The 24,156-nt window shown below is 33.2% G+C and overlaps 1 protein-coding gene across 2 annotated transcripts in view; it reads left to right on the forward strand.

Annotated features, from left to right (window-relative positions):
• The window catches only part of AP-1gamma (adaptor protein complex 1, gamma subunit), an 84,650-nt gene that overhangs the window by 48,616 nt on the left and 11,878 nt on the right, over window positions 1–24,156 (forward strand). For both annotated transcript variants that reach the window (XM_089247139.1, XM_089247140.1), the window contains exons 10-20: window positions 356–411; window positions 1,365–1,478; window positions 2,277–2,417; window positions 9,041–9,095; window positions 9,304–9,525; window positions 9,674–9,801; window positions 11,537–11,641; window positions 15,836–15,986; window positions 16,150–16,291; window positions 22,747–22,824; window positions 22,943–23,103. In XM_089247139.1, coding sequence (XP_089103265.1) covers window positions 356–411; window positions 1,365–1,478; window positions 2,277–2,417; window positions 9,041–9,095; window positions 9,304–9,525; window positions 9,674–9,801; window positions 11,537–11,641; window positions 15,836–15,986; window positions 16,150–16,291; window positions 22,747–22,824; window positions 22,943–23,103 — 1,353 coding nt within the window. The remainder of the gene's footprint in view (window positions 1–355; window positions 412–1,364; window positions 1,479–2,276; window positions 2,418–9,040; window positions 9,096–9,303; window positions 9,526–9,673; window positions 9,802–11,536; window positions 11,642–15,835; window positions 15,987–16,149; window positions 16,292–22,746; window positions 22,825–22,942; window positions 23,104–24,156) is intronic.

Below are 24,156 nucleotides of genomic sequence, written 5' to 3' on the forward strand. Positions count from 1 at the left end.
CAGAATTCGCGGCGATTACAAGACTCTACTACAGAACCTAAACAACATGGGTTCTCTGAAATTTTTATTGAAACACCAATCTGCACTTTCACAGCTTTTGATACTGTGGGTTCTCAGAAATGCTGGCATGAAACAGCGTATTCTTGTAGAAAAGTATCTTTGAACATCTGAAGTGTGGTTGTTAGTAAAAGCAAATTGCTTTTTTGACAATTTTTTTTCCCATTTTGTAATTGCTACTTTTATGCCAACAAATTCTTAGTTATTGAAAAAAAAAGGAATGATGCAAATTTTGTGTGTATGAAATAATTGCACATTAATGCAACTTATTAATTTATTGTTAATTTACTTTTTTTAGGTCCTTGGAGTTAATATACTTGGAAGGTTTTTGCTAAACACAGATAAAAATATTAGGTGAGCAACCATCCCAACTTATATTGATATAAGTAGTAATTATATTGAATTTATTAACCCATTAAAGACGATTGATTTTTAAAAAGAATAAAAACACTGAGTAGAACCACTCCGACCATTTATTAGCAAAGAAAAAAAATTAAAATTTCGAATAGCAAATTCTTATCAACGAGTCAAGTTGAGGGTCTGCTTTTTGATATAAATTGTATTTGTAGGAACTACAACAATGCACTTTTAGGTCAGCATCTGATTGAGAAATATGCATATAAAAGATGAGAAAATCATCTTGTACATTGATCTATATTAATGACATTTGTCTGATATTTCCAAAGGAAATTTTTTGTGAAATTTTTCAGAATTATCTGGTTTCAGATACTATAGAGGTATCATGGTGGTGTTTACAAGAAATGTGTTCTATCAATAATTTCTCCCTCTCTTGTAATTCTCTTTCTAGTTTTTAGTTAATTATTTTTAAGCGTTTAATTATTTATTTAAATTTTAAAATTTTGGTTTACTTGGTTGGGTAAATTTTTGGTTACTTTGGTTAATTTTGGTTTACTATCTTGCTTATGAAGTCATTTTTAATCTCTCCACAGTTGCAATGTGCTGAGCAAATACAATCAGCAATCAGTTGCAGGAAAGTTTTATTGATAATTGAAACTCTTCCATCTCTTCATCTTCAATACAAGTCTCTGATAAAGAGCGGCCAAATAAAAATCTGAAGATTTAAAATAGCCTCAAGAGTTTATCCATCCAAAAATGAATTGAGTTGAAAAAAAAAAATGGGGGGTATATAAAACATGTCATATGATGGCAGATGCTAAAAATATGACAATTTTTTGTGTTCAAAATGTTTTTTCTCTGGAATGTAAATTAAGTCATTAAAAAAATATTTCTCAATTGGTTTTTTTTACAATTTTTTCTCCAGTATTTATAGTTCTTTGTTATTTCAGATATGTGGCTTTAAATACTTTGTTGGCAACTGTACATGCAGATTACAATGCAGTTCAAAGGCATCGTAGTACTATTGTTGAATGTTTGAAGGACCCAGATGTATCTATAAGAAAGTATGTTGATGCTTCAATTTTTTTCACCTTTATTTTTTAATGCTTTATTATGACCTCATCCAGACTTTGCAGTTACTACAGATTGTTTGTATTATGGTTTCTATTGATGGCAGCACTAAATTACAAACTATGCGAGGTACTCTTAATACTACTGAAATAATTTTTTTTATTCTGACTTTTCCCCCTCCTCTCCCCCCCCCCCCCCGAAAAAAAATTGGGTCTCTTTGAATTTCTTGCGGTATTTTCTTATTTTTTTTTAAATTGCGTCAATCTTTATTTACTAACTATAGCGTAATGACAAATTTGAGTATGTGTGTGGCAGAACAGAAGAGTATGAGAATTACCAGAAAGATGGGCTACCCATCTGGTGAAGGTCAATATTAACCGCTACTGAGGCTTCATGCCAATGTTGGCATTTCTGGATATGAAAATTTATTAAATTCGAAAGAATCGCCCAAATGCACATGTGCGGGCTTTTTTGTCATATTCCCCAAAGCAGAATATGCCAAGGACTAACACGTCACAGAACAATCAGTGCTGTTGCAGAACAGCCTGGAAGAATTTTAAAGGAAGTGAAGATAACACTATCATGGCAATTATTACTGCAGAACATTTCCATTCAGCTGAGGACTTGTTGCAAAACATTCTGATTTAGAAGTCATTAATTTTTTTTAATATTTTTTATTTATTGCTGTTATTTTTGTTTTTAGCTTAATGTATTGGATTAATTCATGTTTGTTATTTTTTTCAAGTATAGAAATAAACTAAAATTATGATTGAAGTGAAAATTTCTTTCAGGCGAGCTATGGAGCTATGCTTTGCTCTTGTGAATACTAACAATATCCGTTCCATGACCAAGGAGCTTTTATCATTTCTTGAGACAGCAGATCCAGATTTCAAATCACAGTGCTCATCAAATCTCTTCATTTCTGCTGAAATGTAAGTTTTGTAATGTTTTTCTATCAAAAATAGAATCTCCAAAACATTTTGTGCAGAATTCTTATTATTTGACTTACAAAAATTATAAGAACATTTTTAGAGATCATTCCTTGTTCTATATGTTTTATTTTTGATCAAAATGTGTGAGTACAAAGACATAAATATTATTTTTAGCAGAGAGAAACGTTCATTCTTCATACTTAACATACATTGAACTAGATCATTGTTTCCCAAACATTTTTGCCGTATTGCCCCCTTCTTCAAAAATATTTTCTCTCATCGACCCCCATCTGAAGAGAACCCATAGAGTCCCATGTTATACCCGTAGCTTCCCTATTGCCCCTTCCTGGACCATTCCATCGCCACTTTGGGAAACACTAGATATTTCATATTTGATTTGTGTCAAAATGTTGTAATATTTATAATTATTTCCCATAATATTCAGATTTTTATTGGTGTAATGCAGTTTCATTAACACAGCTGATCTATGATCAAAATCATAAGCATACTGATAAGTTTTGGTATAAATTTCTAGCCAAATTAGAAATACAAATTGTCCATTAAAGTGCCGAAAAAAAATCCTATTACAAATACCTAGGTACAACAACTCAAAATTAATGAATTAATAACTAAGAAACTTTCTTTTAAACCAGATACAGCTCAGGTTGCATCACCAACTGGTAATTTTAGCCATTGACTCTTTTGAGGGGAAAGACCGTGTTAAAGTGTCAAAACTTGGATTCATTTTTGTCAAAAGAATGAAGAAATCTAACCATTTTTTTTTAGTATCAGTTGCCTGAGGTAGACAGCGCTAGTTGCTCGGCAGCTGTAATAAGAAACGAAAATGATGACTGCACAGGAGAAAGCACAATGTGTATGGAACTGAGATCACCGAAAACCGTGCAAAGGAAGTTTTGCCTGATGTGCCATAGAAATTCACCAAGTATGCCTTCAATTTATGTATGGATGCAGAAGTTTAAAAGACACAGGAAATGCTGAGCATGCAAATTTTTCGATTTCTCACCAGGTGTCAATTACAGCGTCGTGTAAAAGACTACACCGAACATTACAGTTGGGGCTGTCTTGTTCATGTTCGACTGAAATTCATCCCTGATTCGCTCGACACTTTCTTCTGATGTCGATGGTGGGCCATAATTTTTCACATGATCAACATTTCCGGTGTCTTTAAACTTCTGTATCTATGCATAAATTGAAGGCATACTTGATGGATTTTTATAGTTCATCAGACAAAACTTTTCTTTACCCATTTTCTGTGATTTTGTTGCCACTGACCACAATACACACTGTGCCTTCTCCTGCGTGGTTGCCATTTTCTTTTCTTATTCCAGCTTCTGGGCAACAAGCGCCATCAACCTTGGGCAATTTATACTAAAAACTGTTAGATTTCTTCATTCTTTTGTCACAAACTGCATTTCATTTCACCTTTTTTTTTGTATTTTTGTTATTAATGGTTAGAATAATAAAGATCTTTCTCGGACACCCTGTATATAGATAGGTAGGTAGATATATACACTCTGCATAGCAAACGGGGTGTGGCATTTTATTGGCGAACCATTGATCCTAGAGGCATACTTTCAATTAGAAAAAGTATCCAAATCATGTGTATTACTCAGATATGTCATTCATGTTGCAGGAGGTTGTGTAGTTTTAAAAATAAAAGTGCTAACTTTTTTTATATGGATACCCGGTGCTCAAGAGCCCAATTAGGGGGGGGGGAGTTGCTCTATCTCACCTGATGTCAACAAAAAAACTTCCATGTTTTCTAAGTGCAATATTCACTGAAATATTCGAATTTGAAAAATGGAGCAGAGTTGGGGAAAACCGTTTTACCCACATTTAACGCTGTTTTCTTCCCAAATTTCCTCAGTTTTTCAAATTTTAATATCTCAATGAATATTGCACTTAGAAACATGGAATATTTTTTATTGGCATTGGAAGAGACGGGGAAACAATGTTCTAATTGGCTTTCGAAGTATACAGGGACTGTATAAAAAGTTAATTTTTTTATTTTAATAACTATACAACCCCTTGCAGTTAGGATGGCATATCTGAGTACTACACATTATTTGAAAACTTTTTCTAATTAGAAGTATACCTTTAGGACAAGGTTAGGTTTTTGACATCAAAAACCATGACAAGCGTCAAAAACTGGTATAAACTGTTGAAAACTGTCAAAAATCTAAATGAATACTTTTTGATAATGTTTTGAACATAATATATATAACATGATGAACTTACCTTTTTGCATATCACAATGTTTTATTTCTAAACATTAATGTATTACAATAATTAAAACAAAATATTAATTATAGTTTGCAATTTTGAATTTTTCAACATAAAGAGTCTAGAACATATAAAATATAATTTTATGGTTTATTTATCCAAGCTACTCATTACCTGGGTTCAATTTGCTAAGCGGAATAGAGTTGTTCATTCAAAATATGTATGGTAGGGCATAAGGGTTTAGTTGTTTGACTTCAGAAACTAATTCGGTATTAAAACAGTCAAAAACGTATTGCCAATGTTGTCAAGTAGTTTTTTTTAGCCTGATAGATATGTTAAATAACAAAACACTTACTTTTATGTAGATTAAAGGGTTTTATATTTGGAATTATAATCACTGAGTTAAAATATCTATTTTGATATTTTAAATTTTCTGATCTGCCCAAAATGTTATTCTATATAAAAATTCTTACACAGCATCTGTTAATACACTAATTAAACTCATTTATTCTCACCTAAAAGTTTCTTAGCTCAGGGTGTAAAAATCCACAGTTTTAAAGAGTATTTTCAACCAAAGCAGAGCTGACAGGACTTGATACCCAAAGCATTTGTTTTGCATGTTTAAATATGGCTTCAACTGGGAAACCATTACTTTATAAAATACTAGTAAATATACCATATCATAGTGCAAAAGTAAGAATAACTAATTTTGACTAAAGATAAGTTATAGGAGTTTCTTAGGCATAATATACACGCTAGCATTGCCAAATTAAATGACATTTTTGTCCTACCATTTAGTATTTTTATCGTTAGATATATTTCAATGTGATGCACAATAAGAGTATAGTTTTAAGTATCGGTGATTATCTAAATAATTTAATAACAGAAATCAACATTACATAATTATGATGTAATAAACTTTTTAAACACTTATCTGTTGTAAATAGAGTACAGCTAGTGGTTTATATCAATGCACATATACACTGAAAAGCCAAAAAAACTGGTACACCTGCCTAATATTGTGTAGGGCCCTTGCAAGCCTGCAGAAGTTCCGCAACACGACGTGGCATGGACTCGACTAATGTCTGAAGTAGTGCTGGAGGTAATTGACACCATGAATCCTGCAGGGCTGTCCATAAATCCGTAGGAGTAAGAGGGGGTGGTGATCTCTTCTGAACACTACGTTGCAAGGCATCCCAGATATGTTCAATAATGTTCATGTCTGGGGATTTAGGTGGCCAGCGGAAGTGTCTAAAGTCAGAAGAGTGTTCCTGGAGTCACTTTGTTGCAATTCTGGATGTGTGGGGTGTCGCATTGTCCTGCTGATGTCCCATCTCTCGTGCGCCGACTATAACACCACGTTCAAACTCACTTAAATCTCGATAACCTGCCATTGTAGCAGCAATAACCGATCTAACAACTATGCCAGACACTTGTTGTGTTATATAGGCGTTGCCAACCACAGCGCCGTACTCTGATGGGTTCCATATCTCTTTATTTGCATATGCATGCCTGTACCAGTTTTTTTGGCTCTTCAGTTTATAAGCAGTTGAAGAAATTTTGGAAGGTCATGAATCATCTTGAGTCAGAATGTCAAATGATTCCATAGTTTTCCCTTGAGTTTTTATGCTATGCTTTATTAAATTGTATATTTTATAAGAAAAATACAATATATATTGTCCAAAATAATTCTGTAGAGAGTAAAAAATTATTTTACAATCATATTAAATATTTATTCTTTGCATAACATAGTCACTTTAAACATTACATGCAATTAATGTGTGTATTTCCAATGGGAATTTATATATTGAAAAGCAGTATATTTGTGATGTTTTTGACGTGACAGTTTAAACTGCCATGTGTCAAAAACCTGCCAACCCTGCTCTAAGTTCAATGGTTTGTCAGTAAAATGCCATACCCCGAGCATCTATTTAGGCTTAGGCTAAGGAGTGCTCTCAGAAATGTTCAGTATTTATTCAATGTCTGGGTGCCCCCCTTCCCCATGAGAGCCCTAGACATTGGCTGTGATTAATTTTATTTTTGAATTTTCCCATGTTCATATACTGCTTTCAATTTTCATATATTGCTTACAAATGCCAATTCTTATCAATTTTGTTTTCAGTTTTTCATACATAAACAATGAATTTTTACAATATATATATATAGTAAAAGGGTGAAAAGGTGAGTGCAGTGGATTTTCTCTCTTCATTATGCACAACATCCATTATCAGTGTTTCTCAAAATGGGCATCACTAACGTTTGTCAGTGACATTATGGTGAGCTGTGCCTATTCAATGTCGTGAGGTGGTTCTTTTCGAGGCTATTCTTGGGAGCCACAGATGAATAGTGATTAAGGCAAAGGAGCCGAGGGTGACAGAAGTTTGAGAACCACTGCCCTATTTACTTTATATATACATTTTTTACTCATCCAACCATCTCGCATAATTTTCACTTTGGGACAATGATTTGTGTATCGCTAATGCCAGAGGATAGAGAGAAAATAAGAAAATTCTGAGGTAAATGCATAGCTGCCAAGTCTCCCAAATTTTCCGGGAATCTCCCTAATTTTAGCTTCATTCCTCGACCTTCCGAAAAGTTCTTAAATCTCCCGAATATTTACAAAAATCACAAAAAAATCCCCAATTGTCCCTAAAACTTCTCTACTTCATTTAAAAAAAATCCCCGCTTATGAAAACAATCCCTAAGGAATTTCTTGTGGGGCATGAAGCCTTTTTTTTTCTCCTTTTGAAATGACGTCAAATGTCGTAAATGGGGAAATTCCCTTTTTAAGGAAGTTTTACAAACCCTCTGATGGTAACAAGAAAGTTGTTTGTCTTATCATGCAGGGAAATAGCTTAGCAGCCAATAGTCCTGGGTAATAATTGAAGATTATAGTGACGCACACATGGTCAAAATTTCTTTTGTTGAAGTTACATACGTGCGATATAACAAAACATGGTTACTGATAAGCAAAACATATTTAATCAATTTTAAAGATACTTATTCCAATGAATTTCCTTTCATCAAACATTCCAGAAAAGGGCAGACTTTTCCTTTTTGTACAAGTTATGTTACGGACATAAACATCGGTCATGGAAAGACTGCCATCATCACTCATGTGAAATGAAAAAAAAAAACCCCCCATCAAGCAAGTGTCACAAAAAGTCAGTGTTCTTCAAAAATTGGCGTTTTTTTTTCCCTTCATCTTCTGATGATTTTGGGGTCATTCGCGCAGAATGTTTGTTCACAGCGTTTCTGATTCAACACAATATTTATTTATTTGTTTAGATCACCATTTTGAAGTTTTGGCCTCCAATTTCACTTGTTTTTTGCGTAGTATTTTATTCCCAAGGGTTTATCTTCCATGTGTGGAAAATCCCTATTTTATTTGAAAAATCCCTCAGCCACCTCGTTGGGCAATTTGCCTGTTGTGGCGTTGTATTTGTATTTATTAGGGAGTGGTTTTAGCATAAAATACGGGTTCGCGCGAAAATCTCCCGAATTTTCATTTTCAAAAGTTGGCAGCTATGTAAATGGGTAAATAGTTAGAATATGTTTATGTTTTTCTGTATGTACTGAAAAAAAAAAACATTCTTTTTTCCATGTATTGCAAATAATCAGAAAGCGATTCTGTCGGCTGCTGCGCTCATCATCTATTTACGATAGGAGCAGTTTAAGGGTTAATCCCATAACACTTCAATCCAAGGAAGGTTTTTTTTGCAACATCTAAAATCATTTAGTTGATCCGTGGTTGGGTTAAACTATACTTCATGTCACAGTTCTCACTTGCAACCAATTTTACTTCCATCCTCATGTTTGAAACAGTATCCATAATTCAGAGTGGGTGTATCATGCAAAAAATACTGTTACTAGTTAGTCAAATCTGTCTCCAGCTCTATTTTAACTTCTTTATTCATTCTTTTTTTTAAAATTTCCTATGAACATTATTTGCTGTGAAGTAATTTATATATATATGAATTATATCGTGATCCTCATGTATTCCCGAGAGATCCGTAAGATCTGTGTAGGGAATTTTTTACTGTTAGTAAACATCCATGCCCGAACCAGGATTTGAACCCAAACCTGCACAGTCAGAGGCTAGCTTCCTAACCACTGGACTGCCAGGCGCCATATGGGGATGCAGCTAGCCTTGGTGTATGTAGGTCATTGGCCTACAGTACCAAAGGATGATCAGAGGTGTTTAGAGTTTGATAAACCCACTCAGTCCTTGTGAGAACTTTTTCTGACATAATGTAGGTTCTGGTATAATTGGCCCTGATGTGCAGGTAATGACTGTGGTGCAACAAAAATGATCAAATTCAAATGTTATTACAAGAACAGATTTAATCTTATGGATAATTTTTTACTTTTCCCAACAGGTATGCTCCAAATAAAAGGTGGCACATTGAAACAATGTTAAAAGTCCTCACTCTTGTAAGCATTTAAAGCTTTTTTTGTTGTAGAAAATGATTATTCAATACTTTTTTTGTTTTTTTTTCTTTCGTATTTATGAGAAAGCAATTTTGTATGCTTAGAAATATAAAATTCCATCACAATTAGAATTTCTAAATTTTTATCTCAAGTTCAATGTTTTTGAAGCTGTTGGAAACCAGATTCCAAAAAATATATTATTTTTTCACAGGCTGGAAATTATGTTATTGATGACGTTGTAAGCAATTTGATTCAACTTATCTCAGAAGCAAGTCAACTTCATATATACACTGTTCAGCAATTGTGGAGAAAACTCACAGGTGACTTGGCCACAAAACAACCTCTTGTTCAAGTTGCATCTTGGTGTATTGGAGAATTTGCTGATTATCTGAATACTGTGGATGTTACAGTAGCTGTAGCTTCTCCTGTGAATGTAAATTTTCAGCTTTAGTATTTTCTGTAGATTTAAAATTTCAATGTAAGCTTTCTGTTTTATTTCTACCTTATGTGCAAATATTTTGTGAAATTCAATTCATTACTTTTATTGTAGAACTAAGTTTACAAAACCATTAATTTCATAGGTTACAGAGGATGAAGTGATCGACATGTTTGAGAAAATAACTATGAATCATCATATGAGTATCACTACTAAAGAGTATGCTGTGACTGCATTGACGAAACTTAGTGTACGTTTTCCAGAGATGGCACCGTATGTATTGAACACAATTAAATTTTTGTTTTGTTATAAACACTTATCCACTTACCTTCTGTCACAAAAAATGAATTCTGAAGTAACAAAGTAAGTTATTCCTATGTCGTACGTGGAGCATTGGCATCGAAGATCGTTTCACATATTAAATTGGTTAGCAAGAGATTTTGCCATTTCACAGTCATCAATATTTTTGAAACAAAGTTATTCAGTTCTATCTAGGGATTACAATTTTCAGAAATCAATTTTTGGAATCTAAGAAACATTTTCAGTTTCTGAGCATGGGCTCCTCACACAATAGTAACTTGAAATTTCCAAATTTTTTCTTTTCTCTGATTTGAATTACTCATGAACTCAATACAAGGAAGTAGAAGTATATTATTGCTACCAGTCGTGAAAGTTTTACACAAACTGGGATAGTTAACAGATAAATTTTTAATATGATAATGATTCTAGTTTCAATTCTAACTTTAAATACGGATATCAATTTCCACATTCTTGATTGAAAAATCAGACCCTCTTATAACAAGGAGCTTTGAGCTACCATAAAAAAACCTGCTTGCTAAAAGCGACAGAATTGTTATACAATTACAGTTCATTTTTCAAAGATTTTTTTGAATTTATATGCTTTTGTAATCATTTCTCAATGATGAAAATGACTCAAGTGTATCATTTTCATGACTTTTGTGTTAATGCCTAGTTTGCCATTTTGGAGGGGAAAAAAGTGGCAGAGTCTTCAAAATTTAGAGAAAACAAAATTGAAAAGAAAGAATGCTAAGAAATATCTTTTGAAAAAATTTTAATGCCAAAAAAAGTGAAAATCTCTTTGATGTCCACTTGGCCATACTTGCTGGCCTGTATTAATGCTTGCGTCTACCTGGGTATTACCTGGATACCCCAGGTGCATATAAGGGTATCATAGTAATGAAAAAATAAAAAAATTAATTTTATTAAAACAGCTAACATTATTCTACATTATGTGACCAGAAATCACACATTTTAGTATGGGGGATACTTAAGCATAAAAATTGGAGGTCTCTGTTGATGCCGTATCATGAAAAAAATGGCATATAGGGAACAGCTATTGGCTGTAGTGATAATATTGATGTCATACTTTTCACAAAAAATGGTGTATAAGTCTGCCTGGTGTTTCCAGTTACCATAGTTGATGTGAACTGTGCAACAACACCCTTTGATGTCACTTTGAATATCTCTTGGGTCATTTGCTAATCTGCATGGGATTGTGCAACTTGTGATTTTGTTGTCTTTTTTTTCACCATTGAAACTTTAGTGTGAACAATTTACTTCATGCTTTTCTAACACTCTTAGTGGATTGCAACTATAGACTCCATTGTAAATATTGTTCGTCTTGATGAGTACTATTGCCCCTCTAATATTTTTCCAAACACTTTACATACACCCTGTATCACATAAAAAATGTTTATTATATTTACCAGTGTATTTATATACCCCATACAAATTTTGTACATTCAAACACTTAGTACATATGGCACACCTGGTTTTTAGCATTCACTTTGGAAGTGGGAAGGAAGGGGGGGTAATGTTCCTAATATGGTGATGAATATAGTATATCATCAACTTTTTTTTAAACAAAATTTGTTTTTATTTATGTTTGTCTAGATTTCATAAAATTTATTGAGTACTTGTATTTTTTCTATCATTGTATTGTACAATATAATTGGATAAAAGATAATTGTAGATATATTTGTTTCAGACGTGTTAAAAGATTTCTAGATATATTTGGAACAAATGTTAATGTAGAGTTACAACAAAGAGCTGTTGAATTTTCTTCTCTGTTCACAAAATATAGTCACTTGAGGTAAATCTTATTTGCTTCTCTTTTTTGTAATGAATGTTTGTAAAATATATTAACTTGATAAGCTTTAAAAAAGCAAAATATTATTTGTTGTGTAAAAACTTAATTTTTCAATCTGTGATCCTAGAGAAAAAAAAAAGTTCCTCCTAAAAAAATATGATTACTGTGTATTTTGTCAAAATAAAAGCTCTATTTTTTTTAAACTTTCTTATTTGTTGATTCAGAATTCAAAAGATAGATGGTAGCACTCGTAAAACACATAACTATCACATTTCAAAAATAATCATGTTTATATTTAGGTACACAAAATATACACCGCACTTTTTACACCAATTTGTTAGAAAGTGTCATGACCTGGGTTTGTTTGTGCTGGTCAGCAATACTATGCAATACCGAAATGAAGTCCAATGAATATTTCAGCATGCGTTTTTATGACACTTATCCATTGACAGACATTTCCTCTCTGAAATCAATGGTATTACAAAATAGCAGTGCCAAAATGCATGAACCTCAAACTGTGAAAAATTGGTTGAAAGAATAAAGGCATCATTTGGAAACTTGGGTTGCCCTCCACCAACACTCAGTCTTGAAAGCCTGTGCAACTTAATCTTTTAAAAAGAATCTTGAGAAGGGCACTAGACTCTCTCTTGATCTACCAGTGGAGCTCAATAAAACATTGATGCAAATCAGTCTAAAAGAAAGTACAGCAATATTTCGAATTAGGCACTTTTCTGGGAAAAAACTTGCATTCCTTAAATTCAAGCATTATCACAGCAGTTATTAATGACATGGTGATTATTAAATGATTATAATAAACAAGTATATATTGTTTTGTTGATTAGAATAACATTTGCAACAAAAATGCACTGATTTTTGGGTATCTACAGTGTGTAAAGTTGAAACTGAATATAGTAGATTCTCAATCTGGTAGTGTGCTAATCAGGCCCATTCAGTAATCTGACATTTTTAAGCAGGTTTTTTTCGACCATAGAAGAAAAAAACATGACGCTGCATTTCTTTGAACAGAAGTTATTTAGATTGGCCTGGTTAATTGGCCTTTTCAATTAACGTCTGGAAATTTTGGTAATCTGGCACATCCTGGTCTCATATGTGCTGAGGGAGAGTCTACTGTATATAAATAACATGATCTTCACATATTCCAAGAGATCTGTATGATTTGTCCTGGTAATTTGTTAGTGTTCATAGACATCCATGCCCGAACTGAGATTCAAATTCAGACCAGCACAGCTGAAAGTTAGCACACTAACCACTCAACTGCCAGAGGCAGCAAACAAACTTTAGCTCAAAAAAAAACTTTGTCGGATTTTAGAAATGAATCTTAAGCCTTGTATGGCATCTGCCATTTTTTCCTGACTAGTCACAGTTTTATTTCTGGAGTCTTACTTTAATTCTAGTCTTAAAGAAATTTTTGTTTAATGTATTAATGCATATTAAAGACCATTTACCTAGTCTCCAATCTCAATTACTTTCAAGTCACTGATATAAGTTGTTTTCTTGCCTCCAAACACTAGCAGTTAATTTATTTTGATGGACCAGGGTTTTATCATGCCAGCATATATTTAAAGCAAATTACACATGACATTTGTTCACATAGAGTTTTTTGAATACTGACTCAGAGATTGAATCTGCAGGGCAACATCACTAAAACACCAGCAGGCATAACTCTGGAGAACATAGGTATATAGGGCCATATATACCCTCAGAACACACGTTCCAGCATGTATGATTAAGTAGTAGTAGTCACAAGGAAAGTTTATATACATGAAGCCATCAATTCAAATTTCTACCATGAGACAAGTTTGGTTCCAACTAATATTTATTAGTGTATTTTTTATATGGTTTGTATGCAAAATTGTACCCTGACTTATACAGTTATTATCGTTCCTACCTTTTGCATGAATTTTGGATGTTGCTGTATTGCTTCAACACATGAAATTGATGGCATAACAATAGTTCATGCTAATAGTTGTCCAACAAATAATTGAAGTTGTTTTCCCTTTTTTTTTTGGCCAGGCAACATAGTATACATAATGACTCTATCTTAAAAAATAAATCTGTTTTACTTCTATGAAGATTCGCTAAATAAGAGAATCATCTTTACATGAATAAAACTTCATAACTGAACTTGAAGTAAACATTTAAGCTCATCGTCAATTTAATGATATCAGAAAGAGAGAAATGCATTCTTAAAGAAAAATTAGCAAAGGTCTTCATAAATTAAAAATGAGGCTTTGTTAAAAATTAACCCTTTTGCTATCACTCGGACATATATGTCCTGTGAGTATTTTATTAATTATCTTTCACGAAATGGATTCTAATGAAAAATCTAGTTGTGTCCATTGCATTTCAATCATTATTACAATACCTAGGTGGGACATATGTTGTCCCACTAAAAAAACACCAACAGGACACAGATGGAAACGAATAATATTTTGATGATAAAAAAAAAAAAACCTTAACACTAGAAAGATAGGTCGGGGGACTATACCTAGAAAGCAGGCAGGGGTCTATGTGACCCCATTACTTTTTCCTGTAATTTTTGAACACTTTAATATTTTACAGCATGGTATAATATTTTTATGACAGAATAAAGTTATACCACAAAGAATTAGTGGGTGAAACCATTGATTTATTAATATATTTTATCATTATTTAATTTTAAAGGATTCCGTTGTATGTGCGTGCAAACGATCTCGCTTGATGAGCGTCAGTGTGGAGGAAACTCAAAACTGGGGGATCTGTGTTTTCTACATTCCCGATAGTATTTCAGTCTTGCATCACTTCTAGGTTGTGAATATGATCAACGAATGTGTGTGCTATCTTTTTTTGTGGTTGGAGGCACCTGACGATCTTCTGAAGGGTTTCATCCAAGCTTTTTGATTTAGATTTGAAAAAAATTCAGATAATTCCAGTGATGTGGAAACAGTATCTGTAGACAATGAGTTTCTAGTAAAATATTTTGAAATCCTTGATGTCCTATTGACGGAGAAGGCTCCATGATATTTCTTACTCTTTTATCTGCAGCAGTTTCTTCGCTACTGATAAACGGGATATTATTGAGATCTCTGATATTCATGGAAATTAGTTGATATTTTGATGTCATTCTAGGTTTACATTGTTTGCATTAATTGTTTCTAGTAGCATTTCATTTTGTATCAGCTGAGATATTTTTGGAGGTATAATTTCATTCTGATTTGCACATCCATCATCAATACTGTTGCTTATTTCACAAAGGTTTTGCATATGGTAGTTTTTCATTCTTTCTCTCCTCTGAATTCTCATCATCAGCACTACTGTTTTTTCACACACTACCTTTGCCAACTTCTGAAAAGTTTTATCTTCGATGAATCTATATCTTTTTGCCATTTCTACAGCAATCCTAAGCACATGGATATTACTACTTTGCAGAACAAACAATTTATTGGACAGAATGACAAAAATACTTGACAACAGAAACTGAGACACATGCAGATAAGAATGAAGGTAAAAAAAGTCTCACGAATGGGGATTATGTCGCATTAGATGCACAAACAGACTATCAGAATAATTTCAACCATACAAAATCAATTGTGACAATGTTGGTAGTATTATATGACGAATGTGTTCTAAAATATATGAGAGGGGTCAGTGTGACTTCCCCCCCCCCTTCCATCTTTCTATTATCTTTGTTGCTAAGAAAGATAATGAAAAAAATGGTGTACACTAAGAACATAACTCAGGAAAAGTCTTGGCATTTTAAAGCTTTTAGTTCATTCTTATTTGAGATGTGAGAGCAGAAAGAGTGCGCAGGGTCACACAGACCCGTCTGTCTTTCTAGTGTTAAAATATCGTCCTTCAGTTGGTGCCTTCTGCAACCACGTAGTTCACAGGATTCAAATTTGGCTCTGAATCCCTCCCTCCACCAGTGATTTTTTTTTTTAACCTTTCAGCATACTAAGCTTTTTTTCTCGCTGATGCTTTTTTTAGATTGATTATACTATGAATTATTTCACAATTTGGATATTGTAAGTCATTAGGTGACTAAATAAAAAAATAAAATTTGTGGAAAGGAAACAAGCCTACGATTGCCTTTAACCATGGTTGGTTCTTAATCACAGGATTATGACATTTTTGTACTGAGAAAATTATATAATTTTTGTTACAACACAATTAAACTGTTGGAGGGCTGTTTTTTAGATCAAGTCTTTTGGAGCGTATGCCTCAAATGGAAACCAAACATGCTGCTACTACAACAGCAGTGTCTAATGGCAATATTGAAGAAGATGAGATATTGAATAATGCAATTAAAGAAAATGAAGAAGAAAACCGGAAGAATATAGAAGATTCGGTAACTTCACTAATAAACTTGCTTTCATCGTGTATTTCTTTGATTCTTTGCATGACTTTTTTTTTGGCAGGTGTATTATGATTTTTTAAATAGAATGTTTTTAACTCTTCTGATGACCAATATGAATTTATTGTTCATGACCAAACTAATTTTTTTTCCTCAGAATATATTGCTTGATCTCCTAAGTAGCACCACCACAGAAATACAATCTGTTCCCTCTGAGAAAGCGCCTTCAATTCCTACTGTAGGCGATACAGAATTACTCGACCTTCTAGGAGCATTAGAGCTTCAACCTCCTGCTCAAGGTACATGTTAAAACTCATTTACATGTTTTAAGTCTGAGTGGAATATGCAACATTTTTTGATAATGTATAAAAATGCATCCTTAAAATAAAAAAATAGATAAATGAGAGATGTTTTCCATACTTCGTTTCTCTGCATATGTCACCATCTGGGGGCTGTTGTTGTAAAAGCTATTAGCTAAGCTAGGTGGCTGCCCATGCTCTATCCTGTTCAGCATTCATATATGCCCTAAGGTGGCGTTTCTCAACTTATGGTCCGCAGACCTCCTCTGGTCCACAACGATGTCACAGGTGGTCCGCAGGCACACTTGGTAATTAAATTTCAACTGATCGAGAAGTTATAGAATTCTTGTAATGATATAAGTACAGTAATATCCTCCTCATGGTTTAAAATAGGAAATTAGAGAGACCTCCGTTCTTAGGGAGAAAACTGACCAATCCCCAAATAGCGTCTGATTTTACCTCACGATGAAAACAAACCGGCTTGAAAGAGTCGCGTACCTCTTGGAGCTGCCTCTTTCTCCTCGTTGTCTCGCTCCCGAGTATGTGAGGCGCAGAACAAAACAGTACATTTGTTTTCGCCGCTATTTCGTACCTCTTCGCTCACATCCCCAGTATGTGTTCGGCCTTAGGGTAACCATATCTCAACTAGAAAAATAAGAAAAATTGTAATTCTATATATGGGATATAATTGTAGGCAAATTTATGATGAATTTGCTACTTATATTACCAAAATTTCGGGAGGAGGAAGAAGTAAAGAAGTTCTGCAAATTTAAAAAAAAAAATTTTATTTCAATGGAATTAATTTCATCATGACTTGGGTGACCATGTTTCATAAAAAAAAAAAAAAACCACGGAAAAAAGGAGCTCAAATACGAAAAAAAAAATGAAACATTGGTAATTTCCACTAAAAACATTGCCATAAATTGGTAAAATCACTAGTTATTGCTAAAAAATTATCAATTAATTAGTGTGTAATGAAGAATTGCTGGAAATTGCAATGAATTGAAATGTAGTTCACGGATAAAAACTTAGAGCATGACAAATAAGTTCAGATGAATATTTATAGTGTAATAATTATCATAATATAATTTATAAGTGATGAAAATTATTTTCATTCATAATTTCAGTATAGATTTCAATATATATATATATATATATATATATATATATATATACACATACATACATATGCTTCGTTGAAAAAAAAATGGGAGAATGGGAGAAATCTATGAAACAGTCAGAATGTCCAAAAATGCACGAAAAATTTCATTATTATACTTTAGTATATTTTGATAAGATTTTATGCTGTTTGTGTGTGTGATCATTGTAAATGAGTGAATAAATTCAATGTTTCCCTGCATAATTGACAAACATCTGTAGTCAGTGATCAAGTTACTAAGATAACTTGATCCTGAAAATGTGTGCCACTCATACAAGCAAAACATTGATGATGCCAAACAGCCCAAAATTGTTCCACTATATTTATAAATTAAGTCCCTACAGAACAATACAATATTTAACAGACCATTAGCCCAGCTAGATGACTGTACAAAAACATTTTCACCCCCTTTAGGAAGTTTTGAGACTTCCCTAAGAAAAATTTAATATTCCCTGATCTCCCTCCTTTTCACAATTGCATAATTATTGTGCTCCCCCTTGTTGTCTCTCGTGATTATTATTTTGATTTTTATTTAATTTAAAAATATTATAGAGGGATTATTGTTGTATTGAGAGGAAGCAGTTTAACATCATACTATAGGCATTTCTAAACAGGATGTGAAAAATATCATTTTAGAGGGTTTTGTCGTTATAATGAGTATCATTGTAGCAAGGTTTCACCGTATATTTGAATTTCTTAGTACTTCCTCAACCCATATTTACAAATTGGCAGTTTGCCCAATTATTGTGGCTTTTATGCAATCAGCGTTTATCATATTGACCCCACGATATAGCCACTATCACATAATGACTTGCAGGATAATTTGTAAATTCTTTGATATAACGACTATCCTATGTTTTCCACCTGATATATAATGTCTATTTTTAATAGAATGAGGGGGGTTGTTATAATGAGCATCAACTGTATTTGTATAATGCTTCTTTACACTTAGTGTACAGGCTAATTCCAGGATGGCTTGTTGTATCACTTGTTTGCAGTACTGCAAACATCGGGTCTTAGCTATGCCACTGCAATTTTATAGGAATGGGTACATGAATTGTTATTCTTCTGTCAATTGTTCTTATTGCATCTGTCTGAATGAAAAATAAGGAATATGATTAATGAACAATAGGAAAAATTTCATCTTTTATGACTTGATTTTCAGCATTCAGTTGAATTGATCAGTGGGATAAAATATATAGGTTTAGTCTCTTGTTGATGATCGATTAACTATTAAGTAAATTAGAAAAAAGGATATTAACAAAAGCACATTATTAATGGAAAAAGAAATCCATCCACATTAACCAAAATAATCCTGTCATTCAATCTCATTCTTTTCTTACAGCAATAATAGCTATATATATAATTTTTTTTAACCTCTAACATTTTAGTTTTGTTTTAAAAACGGTTCATATAAGTTAGGTTAAACAGAGTCCACATACAGGTCAGGCAAAACCTGGAATCATCAGGGAATTTGATTCTTTTAAAATGTCATGGAAAATCACACTCATTCATTCTAAAACCTAGAAATTTAAGACAATGAGTCTGGAAAATTATAAAATTGTTGTTACGACTTGAATGCCTCAAATTTCAAATAGATGCGTCTTCAATCGAATCACACCAAAACTAAGATTACATTGCTAGTAGAAGGAAAATCAGTTTATGAAATGAATGTTGAAGGTAAAAATGTTTCTTGGTAAGTTTTTTTGGTAGGTTGATCCGTTGTAGTACTTTTGCAGCTAGATAACCTCTGCATCAGTCTGCAAGTGAAGTCATGATGCTATGTAATGAATTTTATTGTTATTTGACTCTCACTTATTCTTCAGTTTCCGTGATGGCTGAAAAGTTGAAACAATGTGAAGCTGTGAAATTGTCATCATGTTGCAGAGATGCTGCTGTACTCTAATTTACCTGGGTCACAGGACCTGGGGAATAAAAAAATATGGGTCCCTTTTGAGTGAAAGTGGGTCCCTCTCGAAAAACATTATCTTGAAAAAAAAGTATGCCCCCCTATAATTTACTGGTATATCTATGAATTTTTTTCCAGCATGCCCCAGGTCTTTGATCACCTGCTTATATCTCTTCTTTGAGACAGAGTGGTGGGCGATGTTCTGGGTAGGAGGAGGTATCTCTGTGAATCAAATAAATAATTCATTTTATAAAAACGTTCTATTCAAAGGTTCATTTACTTTCATTATCTACTAGTAGGAAAAGCCTCTGAGAATGGAACACTTAGAATTTAGCCGCATGAAATAAATCTAAAAGAAATATACAGTCGATTCTGTTTTGAACGTTTTTTCACTTAGTAGGACGTATTTTTGTCGTCCCAACTCTAAATAATTCTCATTAAGATTTCCTGTTTAAAGCGTTTTCCTGCTTACAACGTTTTTTATGACTGCTTTTTGAAAAACATTATCAGAGCAGGATCCACTGTAATTAAAAGTTAGCAACACACATTTATATATTTACTAATAGATTGTGTAATAGATTTAAAAATTCCCTTCTGATTGATTTTCCATTTCTTTAAAAAGTCTTAGCTCTTTCAATAATATCTTCTGATTTAAATTTAAAGCAAATAAGATGCTTTCTCTCTCAGTACACATTCTCTCAGACACTTATCTTCCGATTCCCTATTCATATGAGCAAGGATTTCATATAAATTCTTGCAAAGTGATTTCCTTGTAGAATGATTTTATTTTCTCTCCCTGATGGTCCACCAAACACTCTGATCTGTCACCATTTAACTGAGACATATTTTCACACCTCAATATTGGAGCTGTGTTAGATTTGTGTTCGTGAAACTTAAGTGTGTGTGCCCAGCATTTAGCATGTTTAGTGTTCAGTATCTAGAGCCGCAACTCAATACTTTTTCTCAAACAGGGCAAGCACATTTTGACGGGTCTGGGTCATAATCCCGACGGTCAAAATCCTGAAAGGGTTGAAATCCAGACAAGTCAAAATCCCTACAGGGTCAATATAAAAAATTCAATTTTGCCATATAAGCTGCACTTCGCGCTTTCTGTCTGTATCTGCATTTCTCGCGGCGAGGGGTGTTGGGGTACTGATAAGAATAATAAATTGAGATTGAATAAATTTTCAAATTTTATTTTCACAATATAAGCCACACTTCGCGCATTCTGTCGGTATTTGCCATTCTCGCAACGAGGGGTGTTGGCTCAATAATAAATTGTAATCTAATAAATTTTTAAATTTTATTTCCGCTGTATAAGCCGGCACTTTCTGTTGTGATTTGCATTTCTTGCGTCGACTCGGAACAGAAATGAGTGGAAGATTTGCTATCAAACGCGGCCCTAGGCGATGACAAACTTTCCCATTTGTTGAGAAAAATGCGTCAATGACACAGAAAAAAAATACTCAGCTTATGACAGAGAATTGCTAGCTGCCTGTGCTGCGATCAAACACTTTCATTTCATTGTCGAAATGCATAATTTTGTGGTATATACAGATCATAGACTGCTCGTTTTTTCTTTATGCAGAAGAATGACGAATGTTCTCCATGCCAATTGCGTCAACTAAACTACATAGGTCAGTTTACAACTGATATCAGACATGTCAAATGAATAGAAAATATCCCTGCTGATACTCTCTCTAGAGTCGAAGCCATAACATGTCCAAATCCAATAGATTACGAAGGTATGGCAGAGGCACAACTTGCTGACAAGGAACTGTTATCACTATTAGCTGATGAACATTCATCATTGAACTTGAAAAAGTTTAAACTTCGGGATAGCTCTGTCAAATTATATTGTGACATTTCTACAGGCAAAATTCGTTCATTTGTGCCAAAGTCCTGGAGATACAACATTTTCATTTCCTTACACGATTTCTCACACCCGGGCACCAAAGTTTCAATTAAACTCATCACAGACAGGTTTATTTTTCCAAAAATAAACTCTGATTGTAATAAGTGGGCAAGATCATACATACCTTGCCGAAAGACAAAAATAGTCAAACGTACGAAAAGCCCAGTTACACATATCACAGTCAGCAATTCACATTTTCATCACATTCACATTGATTTAATAAGACCTCTGCCTACTTCAAACAGTAAAACATACTGTTTGACAATGATAGATAGATTCACTAGGTGGGTAGAGGCAGAACCTTTACCAAACATAGAGGCACTAACAGTGGCCAAAGCACTATACCACTGTTGGATATATCCTTTCGGCATCCCAGCTGTCATCACCGCCAATCAGGGACAGCAAATTGAATCATGTCTGGGTCACCACTGACATTAGTCATTAATAAAATAATCTTCTGTTTATTAACATTTTTTAAATTAACACATAATTATAACATTAATTTTATCCACAATTATAGCGCATTAATGTAGTTGACAGTGAAATCTTAACACTAGAAGCACCAGACCGATCATTTTGACTGTTTTTGAAGTTCTTGCTCCTGTTTCATGATGAACCTCTGTTTTTAGAATCTTAAAATTTTATGACTTTTCCTGAAAGTAGTTGAGCATTATACTGTCCAAATGGTGTTTGTCAAAAATCGAAACTGACTGAGATATTTTTTTTTATTCTACCTATAAGTGCCATGATTGGTCAGTTTGACTGGAAGGATTATCTTAAAAGGTCATTGGATGGATTCCATATTTTTTCTATAATTGTTTAATCAAATCGATAGAATTATTGATGTGAAAATTATGAAACCTCTTTTATAACTGATTTTGAGTTATTGTGGTTAATTTTTGTTATTCAAATTTCCGACATTTTTCATAATACATTTTGCACATACAGAATGTGATGACAGACATATTTCTATGATAATACAATTGAACGAGTGACGTTAGTAGACCCAAAATTGCAAAAAGAACCACGGCTCTACGTGTTTCGGAACTATATGAAGTTCCTTTTTCAGTAGCAGAAATAAAGAAAATATTATAAAAACTCCTTATAGAGCGGGAGTTACTCGCTGTTGTAGACAAAAAAAGTTGAATTCAAAATGAATTCTGAAATTGATTTTGTTTTTCCCAAAACGAAAACTGAGAAAGTTTTCGTATTGGGATGTGGCTTTTCGAAATCTTATGTAGACAGTGACCTTTTTGCTGTGAAGGTCAATGTGCAAAATTTCATCAAGATTGGAATAAAACTGTAGATTTGTTTAAATTACTACCCACAAACACGTTGCCTTATATATATAGATTGCAATTTCTTTTATTTATGTTGAATGAAAATTTTCTTGCATCATATCTAAGTAGATTTTGCAAACAATATACTAGTTATTTTTATGTAAGCGTTTGAAACAATGTTTTGACTTTTAGTTTCAGCCCCTCCATTGAATTCAGAAACCAATGATATTTTTGTAGATGGACTAATTAGTTCCCCACCTATTACGAAAAGTAAGTGGTATTTTCATGGTGCATGCCTATACTCGAATGGTTTTTTTTTTTCCACATAATATTCTTAATTAAAGTTTATTTTAAATGGATTGTAATTTATTTATATCGGCATTTACAGGCATTCCATGCATCAGTGCTTTTGACAAAAATGGGTTGAAAATTTTATTTGATTTTGAAAAATATCCAGACAATCCAGATTTGATTGTGATACACCTTCTAGCAACTAATCAAAGCACAGCTCCAATTAATGACTTCCTGTTTCAGGCTGCTGTGCCCAAAGTAAGTTCTGACAAATATGGTCATTTAAGTAACAAAATAACCAATTTAAAAATTAGTTTTTGTTTTGTTCAATATCTTTTTTTTGTAAGGTCAATTTTTGAAGTAAAACCCTTTAATTCTGTTTTTTTAAAGCTATTTCATTCTATGTAAATTCATAACTAAACCTGCTCTGCTTTCTCTTTGTTTATCAGCAGTTGATTTTTTTTCCATGCATGTGTTTTTTTTTAAAAAAAAAAAAAGGCCAGTAGTTTAGTAAGGAACAATTTTGTGAAATTTAAGATGATATATATGGCATAGCTACCAACTCTCTCGAATTTTTCGGGAATCTCCCGAATTTTAGCTTCATCGCTCGACCTCCCGAAAATTTCTTAAATCTCCCGAATTTTTACGAAAATCACAAAAATCCCTAATTGTTCCTTAAAATTCCCTACTTCATTAAAAAAATCCCCGCTTATGAAAACAATCCCTAAGGAATTTCTTGTGTGGCATGAAGCCTCTTTTTTTTTCCCTTTCGAAATGACGTCACACGTCGTAAATGGGGAAATTCCCTTTTTAAGGAAGTTTTACAAACCCTCTGATGGTGGCAAGAAAGTTGTTTGTCTTATCATGCAGGGAAATGGCTTAGCAGCCAATAGTCCTGGATAATAATTGAAGGTTATAGTCACGCACATATGGTCAAAATTTCTTTTGTTGAAGTTACGTATGTGCGATATAACAAAGCACGAATACTGATAAGCAAAAACATATTTAATCAATTTTAAAGATACTTATTCCCCGATGAATTTCCTTTCATCAAACGTTCTAGAAGAGGGCCGACTTTTCCTTTTTGTACAAGTTGTGTTACGGACACAAACATCGGTCATGGTGGAAAGACTGCCATCATCACTCGTGAAATGAAAAAAAAAAAAAACATTAAGCAAGTGTCACAAAAAGTCAGTGTTCTTCAAAAATTGACGGTGTTTTCCTTCATCTTCCGATGATTTTGGGGTCATTGGCGTAGAATGTTAGTTCACATCGTTTCTGATTGAACACAATATTTATTTTTACATCATT

The sequence above is a fragment of the Pholcus phalangioides genome, unplaced genomic scaffold, assembly GCF_987345545.1.
Source record: "Pholcus phalangioides strain wild (caught in Gottingen) unplaced genomic scaffold, Ppha-v1.0 ptg000017l_1, whole genome shotgun sequence".
NCBI lineage: Eukaryota > Metazoa > Arthropoda > Arachnida > Araneae > Pholcidae > Pholcus > Pholcus phalangioides.